Raw genomic sequence first — 14,962 nt, 5'->3', positions numbered from 1 at the left:
GCTCCATGCTACATCTCCCTTCTGGGGGGGTCCCAAGCAGTCAGGAACCTGAGTGATAATTTGGGTGACCAGTGTTGCTGGAAACAGTACAGCTTGCCTGCCAAGTGAGTGAGTTTAGGAGGGTTAGGATTGGACGTGTTTTGCTGAGAAACAGTAAATACAAGTAGTAACAACAGCTGCAGAAAACAGCACATGCCAGAAATAAATGACAATACTCCAGAAGTTTGAAAAAAAATTATATTGTAAGTACAGTACAAAAAAGTCTGTGTATAATTGTAATGTAATCTGGACCAAACAGCAAAGAAATAACAAAAATATAAAAACTGCTAAGTCTTGACAAAGTTTCCCTATAGTACCAAATACCACAAGATACAGATTATACAAAGTGTACAAATTTTAATAAAAATACAATACACCAGGGTGTTTTTCACTCTTCAAGAGTTTTCAGTTGTACAGAGGACAAAGCTAAGGTTGATCCCCTTCTGTTTCTTCAAAAGCAGATCTACCCCTTCACCACAATGCTCTCAGCTGTGAAGGACTGGAAAGAGCCAGTTATTTTGTGCTGCTTGCAACAGCAGATGCTTTAGTATGGGCCAGGATCTGAAGCAGGATTGGACTGCCTCCTTCCTGGCCCTTCCTATTTCCAGGCTCAATGGGATTTATCCTAAGCTGTTAAAATGTGTTTTGGCCTGATGGTCTGAGAACCTTCTGTGCCTCCTCTGCTGAGAAAACCCCTCACTGCACTGAGAAAAGTTCTGTAAGAGACAGACTACCTTGTATAGGCACATCTGGGGAATACGTGGCAAAGAGGCATGGGGAGAAAAACCCTCTACACCCCAGGATTTAATTTACTTCTGATTTGGGACTCAGCCACAATGAAGGACAGCTCACTTTCAACTGTCCTAAAAACCAGAAGCTAGACTTACTTGGAAGTAAAAAATGCCTCTTCTCTAATTTTAAAACTTTCCTGTTACAGAGCTGATAAGGCCTGAGTCAAATGATATTTCAGTTGTTCTGCCCACCTTCACAAGATAGCCTGTTTCTACAAACTCTTAGAATCTTCCTGGTGTTTCTTTACACAATGCCCATGCTTACTACTATGCATAGAGTTGATTCCTGCAGGAAGTGAGCCGAGACAAACTTGATTCACATTTTTCACACACTGTTGGCTGAGGGAGGAATTTTTGCTTTTAAATTATGTATATATATATAAATATATACACACACACACACAGAGAAATATACAGGATAAATTAAAATCTGTTACAGATATTGGTAAAAGTTAAATACATGTGATATGAACACCACATACACATACATACACACAGACAAAAGCCTAAACAGGAATCAAGTGTTCTCCTGCTGCTCCCTTTCCAGAGGAGCAGAAAACCAAACTCCAAGTATGTGGCTGGAAGGAAGGGAAACCAGTCAATCCACCCACATGTGCCTTACTTGGCCATAACTGCCTCAAACTGGCCACTGGTCGCTGCCTTGCAGCAGCACCACAGCTCCTGCAATAGTGCTGGTGAGAAAGATGGTGGATGAGCCATTTCACAAAACAGGTGCAAGATGGGCAGAAGCAATCCAAGTTTTTCCCATCTGCTTCTCTACTCCTTTCCATCAAAGCAGGCTGACCATGCCGTGGAAAAATCAGCAGGAGGTTCATTGTCTCAAGCCAGTGCAATGGGTTGATACATTTTGCTAATAATGATTTCAGTCCCCAAGGAAAAAATAAACTTGTTGTCATCTACTTCACTTCAAATACCAGCTAGCAGACCAGCCAGCCAACACTGACAACTTTCAGTTATTACTGACTGAGGCTTGGGGGTTGGAGAAAGTGACCAAGAGGCAAAAAGCTATCCAGCTTTTCCCTCAAGAAGTGTGTTTTAAACAGAAATAGTTACAAATAGGGCTGGTGAAGAATTCAGTTCTATTCCCTGGTCCAAAATGTGTAATCTCTACCTGCCCACAGAATATCAGAATACTTTAGTTTAGGCAGGGACAGCAGGACATCATCTGGTCCATCTCCCTGCTTAAAGCAAGTCCAACTAGAGCAGGCTGCTCATTCAGTTTTTGAATATCATCAAGGAAGGAAGGTCAAGAACCTCTCTGGGCCACCTGTTTCAATGACCCCTCTCATGGTGACAGCTTTCTTGTTTATATTGAGAAGTCCATTCTCTGTTTGCTTCCCCCACTAAACCTGAATTTAAGGCAAATATCTCAAAAGCTTTCTGAATTCTTCATACAAAATACTTTCAGACTGGAGGACATTTCACCCACCAACACAAAAGGGTCTTCTCAGCTTAAGTTCACAACTTTTCATAAAATAGAAGTCAAATAGTTACAATCCTATGTATATACTATACACATATAAAACTTTAAAAGCCTCCACATGGAGCCCCTTGGGAACGTTGGTGTAGTGCACATACACAAGTCAGTTACACAGAGGCTGAGTACATCCCAGGATCCTTTCCCATCAAAGTCCAGGCATGATGTAGGCAATGTTGTCTAGCGTGTTTGACTGGGAAAAGAAATTCGGTGGTTTTTAGTGTCAGGTAATAACTCGATATCTTTGAAAAATAGCACAGGTGAGGGTACTAAGCACAATTACTTGGGTTACAAGTTATCATAGGATGAGACAACCAAAGCTGCCTATTGATCACCTCTAATAGGGTGTCAAATGGCAAAAAGTGCCCTTCAGTTTTTCTTGGAAAAATAACAGAATTTTGAGAATAGGAATCCTTCTCATGCCCATCAGAAAAAAAGACCCAGCTGTATATTTTTCAGATGCAGTGTTTCAGTAAGCTCAAGCCTGTACTGGATAGCTGAAGGAGGCCTTAGGAGCAGCACCTTTAACTGAGAGATGGAGGAGCTGGATCTGCACCAGTTGTGATTCTAGAATTTAGCAATGCCACCTACTGTCTCAAATATAAATTGCAACACAACTGCTGGGGTTTATCCGTGTCTCAGAACACCACTGTTGTTATGTACCTGACTGTGAAAATCAGATTTATTATCAGGTCCTGAACAGGGCTTTCCAGAAGTGAAGCATAGCTGCCATAATTCACCTAAAGCTCCATTGCTCCTTGTAACAATAACTTGATCAAGTTTCTAATAAACGGACCACTGGTCACGTGGCATCACTTGGCAAGCAGGAAGGAAAAAAAGCATCACGTTTTCCATGGCTTATGATGGGAACACCCCACTGACTCAGCTTTTGTGCACAGAGCCAGTTTGTGGGTGTTCACAGACTAAATTTTCAACTTTGTTCCTGTTGTTGGCAGTCCATTTTTGTAATGAATAAACGTTTGGGCTGCCCTATTATGACATGTCAATTCATATCCCATTTTCGTTGCCCCCTCTGCCAGATTTGTTTTTAATCTCTGAAGTTTTGCAGACTGTATTTTTTAATTTTTGCTCCTCTCCTTTCCTGCTTTATTCATGTCTCCTGCAGGAAGTATGTAGGAAGTATGACTCCTGATGGCTGCTGCCATCTTAATCTATGTCCACACCAGGCTACACAGATGCCACGAGCTGTTGCTAAATCAGGACTCAATATTAAGAGTAGCTTAAAGCAGAAAAGAAACTGTAGTTATGCATCTCCTTAAGAGAGAGACTATTTTTCCTTTCTCAGAGAACGTCTCAGCCACTTGTAAAAGGTCCTACACTATCACATTAGGAATCCTGAGATCACAAATTGGTTTTTATGCTACTGAAGGAAAAACAGCGTGTGTGATAAAGAGCAGCTTGAAGGTGGTTTTATTTTTATGGAAAATTAGAACTTTCAAAAATACTGGTTTACTTTTATTTGATTTAGATTGATTGACTCCATCATGACTAAAACAGGACCTACCCACACTGCAATCCATGCTACAAATATTAGGTCAGTTGCTAGTGGGAGAAAAAAAGGTCGCACAATGTTGTACAACGGTAATATCTGTAAGAATTTCAATAAATATTTCTCTATAAAAGCCCATGACCAAGACAAATTTTCTTATTGCATTGGAATTATAGTTAGATTACACTGATTAATCAAAAAAAGCTCTATTTGTAATCTACTGAAATTAACAGTGCTAGAAAGAAAAGAACCACAAAGAACTCACCAAAACATGCTTTGGGCAGCCATTCAACTCAGGCAGTTGTGTGGTCAGACATGCCAGTGGGCCCAAAGCACAGATGATTGAGTCTAGGAGTACTGACAAACTTCCAGAAACAGCCACCATTCCCTGGTAATGAGGGAAGAAAAAAATTGGATAGGGATGAGTAGTGGAAATTGCACTTCTTTCTCAACTGTATCCACTCTCATGCAGATACTGTATCTTTAGCTCCTCCAGTCCACTTTCACTATTTACACAGTAACAAAACTCTGACTTGTGCTCCACAGAGACTGCTAGCTCAAAAACTTTCGATTTCAGTAGGCAACGAACTGGTGCAAGATAAAGGTAAGAATCAACAGAAAACACCACAAAGTTGTCAGTTGCATAAAACACTAATTCTATAAATTTCTGTAATATATTTTCTGTGCCATTTTGTACCATCTATTTTGTTAACCACATGAGTCCTAATGACAATAGTTGTTTTATTTTTGAAGGTAAAGAAATGCCAAGCCTGTAACAAATGCTTCAGTCACTGATACACTTTCAAGGAAAGGGAATTTGTCTGTGCTTTTCTGGGCTCTGTTTGTTCCTCTCATGATCTCTAATCAGTCATACCAAAACCAAAATGCAAGAACATTTATTTCACTGTTGCTAAAATAAGCAAGCATAGCGGGGTGAGATTATCATGCTACTCATAAAACTGAAGTGATATTATTTGAGACAAAAATATTTTCTCCTTAGAGGCTGGGCTGAGTTCTCTGTGAATGTGCATTCACAGAGTCACTGTCATTTAACAGCAGGAAACCATTAAAATGTGACATTATGTTACCAGGTAAATTGAAATAATTGTAGCCCCTATCCAAAGCACTGGCAATATGATACCGCCAGAAAACTAGAGGACATGCAAGAAGCTTCTTGGGGAAGGGTGACAGCTTTGTAAAAAGTAGAACAGTAACAGAATCTGACCACAGACTGACTAAATAGCAAGGAAGTACCAAATCCAAGGTGAACATACAGCAAGAAAAGACTGAAGAGTTTGCTGAACTACAAATTGGTTTCAAGGACTAGAGCTGCAAAGCACCTGTCTTTCTTTGATGCCTACTGTTTACTGAGGCCTTTTATTTCACTGAAAATAAAGAGCAATGCATCAAAGAAACAGGGCATGCCACCCCTAGTTTCTCTTCCTAACAGAAAACCACTGGTTAAACTTTTAAGAAAATAAAATAATCATCCCCTTGAATGCATTGTGTAGATTACAGGACATCACTGTGACATTGCTGGTTACAAGCTCACCTCTGTTTCCTGCAGTCTGTGTCCAATGAGGCTCAGAGATTCACCCAGTAACTGTAAATGTGCAGCTACATCAATGGGATCTGTCTCAGGGGCTTTGGCTGGTGAGGAAGGCACCACCACGGTGCTGGTGGGGGATTTTTTGTGAGGAGAAACCACTCCTGTTGGAGAAGCTGGAAAACACACTAATTAAAATTCCATATTCCTTGCTTTCACTCTTTTACTCACAAGCCTATTTAGTTACTAAAGTTCAACTCTCATAGGCATGAGATGCTTGAATAGTTCTGTTACCCCAGTCCCATAGTCTCTGGAGTTGAATTTTTTTTTACATGTACAGAATCTATCTACCTCAGCTGAATGCAACTGGGGAGATTTGTTATCAGAAATGCTAAACCAAGAACAACCCATCTTCTATCTAGCAGCAAACTAATTCCACTAGAACCTCCTTTCTGCCTCTTCTTCTTCTACATTTCAATCGTTAAACTGCCAAAACCAATAACATTCTACGAATCAGACAAGGAAATCTTCATGAAAAATGCTGGCATCACTCTCACTTTCACAGAAAAGTTGATTTGACTAGTGATTTAAATGTCATGCTTTAAACATGATTTAAATGTCATGTGAGAAAGCAGGCAGGGAGGTGAAGCAGGTAAGGACCTTTGTTTTTTATTCTACAGGCAACACTACCTTCCCCATCCGAGAAAAGAGATGAGACAAAGTGAAACAATTACCTTTCATTTTTGGAGCACCATCTGAAGATGATGCCTTTCTCTTCACAGTGGTGGCCTCTGCTTTATTCTGCTTGTGTTGGAGATACTGAGCCTTCTGTTTCCAGATCTGTGGTTACCATGGTAAGAAAAGAAAGATTCATAACATTAGGTAATTCTGTTACCTGATGCCAGGACCTGGAGGCAGAATGATGTTACATAGCTAGGAGGTGAAGCAATCCCATGAGAACAAAATGAATGCTTTTATATTTGCAAGGGCAAGATTTCCATATTTCCACCTTTACATGCTTTAAGGATATAGGTAACCTATTTCAAGGCATTGTGGCAGTGCTGCCACCACATTCTGATCTAAGCACCTAGTTCACAGAAATCATTTTACAAAAACATCTCACACAAACACTCACCAACTTATCCTTCTCGGGTAGCTGCTTCCACACTTCTGCAAGTTTTTTACTTAGCTCTCCAAAATCTGGCAGAAAGAAAGAAAGAAAGAAGAAAAATGTTTAAAAAAATTTGATCATAAAATCCTGGAGAGAACATAGGAAATTTACCCCTCCACACACATTTACAAAGCAAGCCATTCTACAACTGGAACTCTCCACACTGTCCTGAAAATGTGCATTCCTGTTACTCTCTAAAATTAAAAAAAAAAAAAGGCTGATAGTAAAACCACGAAATCCACTCCTAGCCCCTTTGCCATCTCTTATTCTAAATAACATTGGCAGATTCTTTGCATTATGTCCAAATTAAGAAGTTGGTCTGAAATGGAGACAATATGTTCTGCTGATTAATCTGATGGGTGTAAAATCAAGAGAAGAGAAGGCTGGATTATTCCCTTACCTATTCCAGGATGCTCAGACACAATATTTGTACGATATTCCTTACAGAACACTTGATAAGCAGACATGTTTTTCTTCTTTGGCTAGTCAGAAGAAGAAAGGAAACAAAGATTTTTAATTATGATGAGACTTTCTTCAATTTAATAAGAATTTGGCATTTATTAAAGACTTAAAGAAAGATATGGTACTTAGGTCAGGAAACTTAAAAAGCAGTCCTTTACATCTCCTGGCTGAATTTAGTCTTTACAGAAGTACAGGAATCAGCCAGAAACAGTCTTAGTACAGGGCTTATTTTGCAAAACTCAACAAGCTATTATTCTAAATTCAGGATCAACATACAACTTTGTTAATGCATTTCGGTTTTAAAACCTATAATAAAACCCAGTATCTGTTATTCTATTCACAGTACCTATTATAGATCTGTCAAAAGGATTAAGTCCTCATGATAATGTTTTGTTCCATTCCTTGCATCATTACAAAGTACTTACATTTGGCAGGAAAAGAGACTGTGCAGTACATTGACAGCAAAGGTATTGCAATTGCTGAGCTATGATCAGAGAAAGGTTCCGGAACAGAATAGGATAATGGCTGAAGAGATTTGGGCTCTGTCTGTCCATCTCCTCATACAAAGCATTATTTCTCTAGCTGAACACGCACAAGCTGCTTTTCCCCACTTACTTACACAGTTACAGCTATCTCATTTTTAAACTTGTTCACATGCTAGGTAGCACTTCTGCTACTCATATCTTTATGCAGCAACCATGGAAAACCAAACATATAAGTACAGGACAAAATTGGAACATAGTAGTCTATTAGAATTAGAATTTCATTTGAATACAGGAGTAAATGGGTAAATATCTTCACTTTTCAAGTAACAGCTTGATTCCTTTTTACAGGAACTTTGATCACTAGTCCAAAAGTCTGCCTGGGAATAGCTAGAGCCAGTCACATTAGAAAAAGATGCAGATGTGCTTGGTACATGACCCACACCAAGCAAAATTAAGTATAACTTTCTCAGAGAAGCTCTATTGGCTGAAGACTGACTGTACCGCAAAGCCAGAAGAACATATATTCCTTCTGCTACAAATAGAAATCACAGTATACAAATAGAATATTTTTCCAAATATGCTTCAGTTAAACCATTGATAATTGGTATCAGTTATCCTTTGTTTCAATTTAACATGCCTTTGTAATGGAGTGCCTAATTCACCATTACCCACCACCCAATTTCTATTTTCTGAAAAGAAATTAAAATTTTCCTTACTTTGTCTCTTTCTCTTTCCTTTTCTTTTTCTCTTTCCTTTTCTTTTTCTCTTTCCTTTTCTTTTTCTTTTTCTCTTTCCTTTTCTTTTTCTCTTTCCTTCTCCTTCTCTCTTTCCTTTTCTTTTTCTCTTTCCTTCTCCTTCTCTCTTTCCTTTTCTTTTTCTCTTTCCTTCTCCTTCTCTCTTTCCTTTTCTCTTTCCTTTTCCTTTTCCTTTTCCCATTTCTCAGACTTGTCCTTCTCCCTGTCTTCCTTTTTCTTCCTCTTCTCGCCTTGACCATCTGAGTGAAAAACAGCAGGAGGAGGTGGAGGGACACCATAGGGGGTACTGGCAGGTGGTGGTGATACTCTTACTTCTGCTACCGCCACAGGAGAGTGCCCAGAACTCTTTTTAGACTTGGAGTGCTTCTTCTCTCTGTGTTTCTCCTTGTCCTTTTTTTTCTTACTTTTTTTGGACTTCTTCTTCTTCTTGATTTCCCGGTAGGAATCGTCTATCACCAGCTCTCCAGCCTCCAACTCTCCACCAGAGGAAGAACCAGATTCTGGTGGTGCCTCCATACCTGAAACCTCGTACTCACTTCCATGGCCCTCTGAATGCAGAGAGGTGTCAGCACCAAAACTCTCAGAAGGTGGATGTGAGTCTGGAGGTGGTTTGTGCTTTTTCCGGGATGACTTCAGGAAGCTCTGCAGATCGTGCCCCAGCAGGAATGAGCCTTGCTCATCTCGAGCTGATTTCTTTGAAGATTTCTTTGCAGCTGCTGGTGCTGAAGAGTAGGCTAAAGAATCATCATCTGCTACACTACTTTTCTCTTTTGGTGAAAGGATGAGCTTCATCTTCAAGCCGTCAGGTTCACGAAGAGTAAGTGTCTCAGTGTTCACGTATAGAGGTTTCATTTTTTTAGATTTGTGGGAGCTGCTGTCATCCACTGAGTGCTCCCCACTGCTCCCACTCAGCTTCTTCTTGGGATGCTCCTTTCTGCTTTCAGAATGGCCAGAGGAAGAATGAGATGATTTTTCAGAGGTCCTCTTTGAAGACTTTGAGCTTGTGGCCAAAGGTGAGTTGATAGCCTTAAGTAAATCCATGGTTGTATCAGCTGAGGATGGGCTAGAAGCTGCTTTTTTCTTCTTCTTTGATGGTAGATCCAAAGGTGAGACACCTGAAAAAGATCAAAAGAAATGTACATTGAGATGATTCCCATTAAGATAGCAAAGAAAGGAAGTGAGAATCCTGTGGGCCTTCCAATTACAGGTGACAGATTTACAGCCTGGCTTAATAAGAACCACAGTCATCTCAGCACAGCCTTACTGATACAATTCAGAGGCTGTGACATCTGAGCTGGTCAAATAATTTAAGGAAGGGAGAGACTGCAGGGAAGTTCTTGAAGTTTTGTGAAACTCCATTTGTGACTTATGAAATAAAATATTTTGATGAAAATACATCTAACTGAAATTACACCTTAAGTGCAAGCTTTTTGTGACATTTTTAGCCAAGGTGAAACCAATGAGTTGAAAATATGAGCTTTTTCATTCTGGAGACAGATTTTGATGAAAGATGAAATTTCAGCTTGGCTTTCTTCTTCTACTGGACCAATAATAAATCCTAAATGTATTAAGCTTCTATGAGCTGAATTGTAATTTTCCAGCCAACTTATTAATTGTGAGAGTAACTGAACAAAAAAGCATTTCTTTGTCAACCTCAGACATTCTATTTTTTTAAATCCAGAGGAAGTTATACTACCTGTAAGTATAATTAGTTTTCAATGCAATAGGTAAACAGGAAAAACAAATGTCAAATGTGAAGGCATGAGTTAGAAAACTACAACTTGTCAATGAAAAGGGGGTGGAAGATCTCTACCCCCTACCATAGCAATCTGTTAAACCAGACTCTGAAAATATAATTCCCTAATCTTCTGCTGTCTGGTGCTGATAAGTGTCAGGTTTCTGATTAGCCCCTTCTAAGGCAGGTTGATGTATTCTCCTTCTATAAAATGCTAACTACAAAGGTTTAAGATGATGACACTGGTTTAAGAGCTTCCTTTCCTTAAAGTCATGATCTGTTAGCCCCTTCTCCTGCTTGATTACTTCCTTACCTCTGTAGCAGAACTCATCAGAGGAATGCTTTCTCTTCTTTTTGTGAGCTTCTGTCCCCGGAAAAAACTCACTGTCCTGGAATAAGAAGAAAAAAATTGCTGTCAAAAAGGAGGGAAATAATATCAGAGTCACATGGACTATTAACAGATAAAAATTTATAGGAGGCATCAAGGGTTATTTGTACCGCTATAACATCAAGGATCTGTAGGTATGAGCCAGGATCATCTTTCTAGGTGCTAAAAGAAAACCTACTCTGTCCCCCAGAGCACACAGTGTAGGTTTAAAGTAAGATGAAACACATGTCACAGATAGGTGGGAGAATACAAAAATATCATTAGTCAGGATTGCTTTCAGCACAATGGGCACCTAATTGACATAGAGCTTTCTGTAGGCACGGCAGCACAACAGGGCTCCAAGGAAACTGAAAGACAGATCTCTGCAGGGAGACCCCCAAGACAGAGGAGCAACATAAAAAGCACATTTGCAAAGTGCTGAGATATGGGCAGTGCAAGCCATCACTTGAAGATCAGCTGATAAATTGATAAAAGACTGACATCTACCCTTTAATAAAGCTAAGAAATAACTTCAGATACATAGACTGTCAAGCCTTGAAAACAAAAGAGAGTAGTTCATGCTTACTATGCTGAAAAAGAAGTAACAGGAGGTACAAAGAGGTGACAACTAGAATGATGGGACAAAATATGCCCTTAATATGCCATGTCACCTAATTATTATCTGTGGTTTTATCAATTTATAAAATAGAAATTGAAGCTCCTCTAAAGAATTCCAACCACAGGGCAGAAGATTTTAATTTTAAACAAGAATTTGCTTTTGAGATGAAAAAAAAAACCCAAATCACTAGATAGCCACCTCTGAGCTAACAACAGAAATTGTAGCTCAAAGAGGAAAGAAGTTTTTGAAGAAACTTAAGTTGCCACTATGTGATTTCAAGAGTTAAGGCCCCAAAGAGGTAAATAGGGCAAGTTCATTCTTCTCAAGAGCTATCATTTCAGGCTGTCTGCAGAATCAGGAAGACAACAGCGCATCAGTTAATATTCTGTCCATCCTTTGTTGGCTATTTCCAAAACCACATTTTTAAAAATGTGTGTAAGAAGTTATTAAGAGCATTTTCTTACTTGCAAGCTATGTCCCATCAACACAGAGACAACACTCCTACTACCTCATTTTCTGAGGCCAGAAAAGTTGGAATCAGGGGTTGATTCTCTCCTTTTCTCCAGGAAAGTTACTGAACAATACAGGACATGATTAGCTGTTCTTGTTGTCTTCTACATGCATTTCTAAATAAAAACAAATCAAAAAAAAAAAGGACAAGAAACCCATTCCATCCCATCAGTACCTTTATGCATATCCTTACACCCTGAACCTTTTCTCTGAGGGTTTCTACCTGAGTTGCTGTCTCGTCCTCCTCTTGCAGAAGATCCTTGTACGAGCGCTTTTTCTCTCGCTGTATCCTGCCAGGTGCCAGCCCGTCGTCAACACTTCGGTGACTCTCTAGGGACTCTGATTTATGGGAAATGGGAAAAAAGGAAGAAATTAAATACCACATTAAGGAATGACAGACAAGTGGACCACTCATAAAATATGCTAACAGAGGATACTGGCACAGTGATGCACAAAGCCCAACAAGCACAGAGGCCTGAAAGGTAACAAACAGTCTGTACTGTCTGACCAGAGGGATGGGGCTTGGTGCTCTAACACAGTAATTCCAGATTCAATCTCTAATGCCTCTATGTTCCTTCCTAAAGACAAGTGGATTTAGAAATGTTGTCATGACTAAATGTATCATTATCCCCTGTCCCATTGACTTGTCAGGGAGAAGAAAGGCTGCAGTGGCAGAGTTCCCAATCAGGGTGTCTGCAGTAGGAAATACCACCCATTTCTCTGAAGTTCTAATCCCAGTACTCTACACCTGAAAGTCAAGGGCTTGGGATCCTCCACTAACTTGGCCAGGTTAAATTTAAGGGCTCCACAGCATCCTAACTTCTTTCCCCCTCTGACTGCATGGCCTGGCAAGGGCTGTAAAGGGCATCCTTTTAAAAAATGTATTTGTTTATTCTTTTTGCAAATCCCTCTGAGATTATGAAGCAGCCATACCTTCTTTCTTCTTGGCGCCATCATAAGCCATGGTGGTCCTGCAGGAGCCTGTGAATGAGCTGCCACGTCTGGGCTCCTTCCCCCGTTCCCATCTATAGGAAAAGGTCTGAGAAACAGAGAATGAAAATAACCCTCCCATAAAGAAGAATCACTATATAAACGGGGAAACTTTCTCTGAACCAAATAAGGATTCTTTGGAAGACAGTGGGAAAGGAAATGACTGGTCACTCTTCAGGCTTGATAGATTTGGGTGTTCTAATCAAAATGGATATGGTATTATTTTAAATATAGGAAATACCATCCTTTCTTATAAAATATTTGAATCACTGAACTAATTCATTTACAAAAATAGAAAGAGGGTGAGAAGACAACTGAGTTTGGTTTTCATGATACACAAAACTGCACCCTGTGTCAAAGCCATTTTTTGTAGCAAAGAGTGGGATGTTTAAAGAGATTTCAAAACCCTTGAGTCTCAGATGAAGGAAAAGAAGGGACCAGACAGAAGGAATTAAATTACAAAATAATTATTATTGGGTTTTTTTTCACTAGAGGATCACACATTTTGTATTAGAGGTGTGTATCCTTCTGATGTGTTTCCCAATGCTACCACTGCAGCCATTCTGAATGCCAGCCTGGGAGAGGGGATGGAAGAGAGCATTCCTTTTAGCTAGGCCTGCAGCAACCCAACCTCTTCCCCCCAGGTTTCAGGCCTCCTCTAAGTGAGCCACTGTGCCAGCTAGGGGCATACAGCAGGACAGTGCTACTGTGGAACAGCCACACTCTGGCTCCCTCAGAGCAAACAGCTTTTGTTTCTCAGCCAGTGACCAGCTCAGCAAGATCAACGTTCTGCTCCTACGGGATTAATCCAGTGGCTGCCAGCTGCCTTTGTGTGTTTGTGCGTACGTGCACATGTGTAAACACCCAGGCACAAACACCATGAGCCTGCTCATCCCAGCTGGCATGGTAATCTCGCCACACTGAAGCTACATGGGAATAATCTGGGAACAGGGAACTGGTGCTTGTACATCCCCCATGCAACTCGATTTCATACAACAACTGGCTGAGGCTGACAGTGTACAATTCATTCATCCTATAGTGGTTATTTAACTGATGCAACAAAGTCACAACTAAATCAGGCTTGTGGGTACACACAAGATATTTGTTTAAATTCATAGGAATACATGCTATTTCTTCAGGCTTTGGGAAACCACCCACTGCTGAATGTCAAGACAGTGTTCTGACCATTATATATTCCTGGTAGCAAGCACAAGGATTCCACCTAAACACAAGAGCACTGCCTATGTACATGCAGAGAACACTGCACTCAGCAATAAGAAAGAGCATCTTGCCACTGGTGGGCTAATGATCTTAAACCAGACATTTTCAACATTTTGTGCTGTTTGCTTGTCAGACAGACTTCACTGAGAGGACACACAACACCAGAGTATTGTGCTCAAGACAGAAAGGGTCTAATACAGATACTGCTCTGCAAAACAAAGCTGAAGACATTCATTCATTAATGGATGACTTGGAGAGCCTAAGATTTCTTTGTACCTACATGCATACCTTTTAGTCTCGTTTTAGATCTTATCTGCTTGGCAAGGACAAAGCTTGATAGATACTGCCCAAAGGTGCTCAGAGCCCAGACCTCCAATCCGGCAAATACAAAACATACCCTTAACCACTCTCATCTTGTAAACCTCAATGAGGTTCCCCTGCTTCAAATTCCCGGGCTTCAGCAGCGATAGCACAGGCTCAGCGGGGAAGCTCTCCCTGCACGTCTTCCGCTCCTTAGAGCACATGCCTGCGGGTTCAAGGCCCAGCCTCGCTCTTCTGCAGCCCCGGGGCTCCGCACAGAGCCCCGCTCCTCGGTCCCGGTGCCGGCTGGCTGCGGAGGTGGCTCCCTCCCCCTGTGCCGCCAGCGCTCCGGGCCGGGGCCGTCAGGGCAGGCGACACCGCCGGCAGCTCCGCGCGCAGCCGGGAGCGCCAACCCCGGCACCGGCCCCTCCGTGGGCACGGCCCGGCGCCCGCTCCGTCCTGCGCATGCGCCCCGACACCCCCCGGAGCCCGGGCCCCGCCACCGCCGCCTCCGTTCAAAGCGGGGTCGTCCGACCCGCTCCCGCCCGCGCGCCCCTCACCCGAGCGGGCTCCAGCCTCACGCCAGCCCACGGCTCCGCCCCTGCAGCAGGCCCGGGCGTGCCCCGACTGCGGGGCCGCCCAGCGGCGACAAGGCCCGCCGGCGCCAAGCCGCGGCCACAGGGTGGGGACGAGCCGCGGCCGCCTCACTCGGCCCCGGCGCTTCCCGCCGCGCCGCCGCCCGCGGCCGCCATCTTGGACAGGGAGACAAGGGACCCGCGCCAGCGCCGGCCAGCCGAGCGCCGAGCGCCTCCAACGCGGCACCCGCGGGGCGGGGCGCCGGCTTGCCGAGCGCATCGATGAGCGGCGCGTCCCCGCGGGGCCGAGCGACACGCGGGGACACACGGGGGACATCTGTGCCCGGACCCGGCTCCGACCCCACCACCACCTGCGGAGGGGTGCCCA

General features: G+C 42.2%; 1 protein-coding gene across 1 annotated transcript; it reads right to left on the bottom strand.

Annotated features, from left to right (window-relative positions):
• Positions 1-227: 227 nt before the first annotated feature.
• On the bottom strand, positions 228-14,750 carry HMGXB4 (HMG-box containing 4). The gene is made up of 12 exons (XM_030960551.1): positions 14,560-14,750; positions 12,422-12,527; positions 11,712-11,827; positions 10,306-10,381; positions 8,448-9,372; positions 8,219-8,231; positions 6,956-7,037; positions 6,520-6,584; positions 6,119-6,224; positions 5,391-5,560; positions 4,104-4,226; positions 228-2,521 (listed from the first exon to the last, which is right to left on the bottom strand). The coding sequence occupies exons 2-12, from the start codon at positions 12,450-12,452 to the stop codon at positions 2,477-2,479; spliced, it is 1,752 nt and encodes a 583-aa protein (XP_030816411.1). The 5' UTR covers positions 12,453-12,527; positions 14,560-14,750; the 3' UTR covers positions 228-2,476.
• Positions 14,751-14,962: the final 212 nt, after the last annotated feature.

Source organism: Camarhynchus parvulus, chromosome 1A (assembly GCF_901933205.1).
Source record: "Camarhynchus parvulus chromosome 1A, STF_HiC, whole genome shotgun sequence".
In the NCBI taxonomy this organism is placed as follows: domain Eukaryota; kingdom Metazoa; phylum Chordata; class Aves; order Passeriformes; family Thraupidae; genus Camarhynchus; species Camarhynchus parvulus.
This window is presented reverse-complemented; position numbering and strand designations above follow the sequence as displayed.

Bases quoted from the DNA above. Each gene is read 5' to 3' on its own strand.
- HMGXB4 (XM_030960551.1), bottom strand. From the start codon at position 12,452: ATGGCTTATGATGGCGCCAAGAAGAAAGAAG. The intron at 9,373-10,305 runs GTAAGGAAGTAA...GATCTTTTTCAG, and splicing joins TGATGAGTTCTGCTACAGAG to GTGTCTCACCTTTGGATCTA. The intron at 4,227-5,390 runs GTGAGCTTGTAA...CCTCATTACCAG, and splicing joins ACAGACTGCAGGAAACAGAG to GGAATGGTGGCTGTTTCTGG.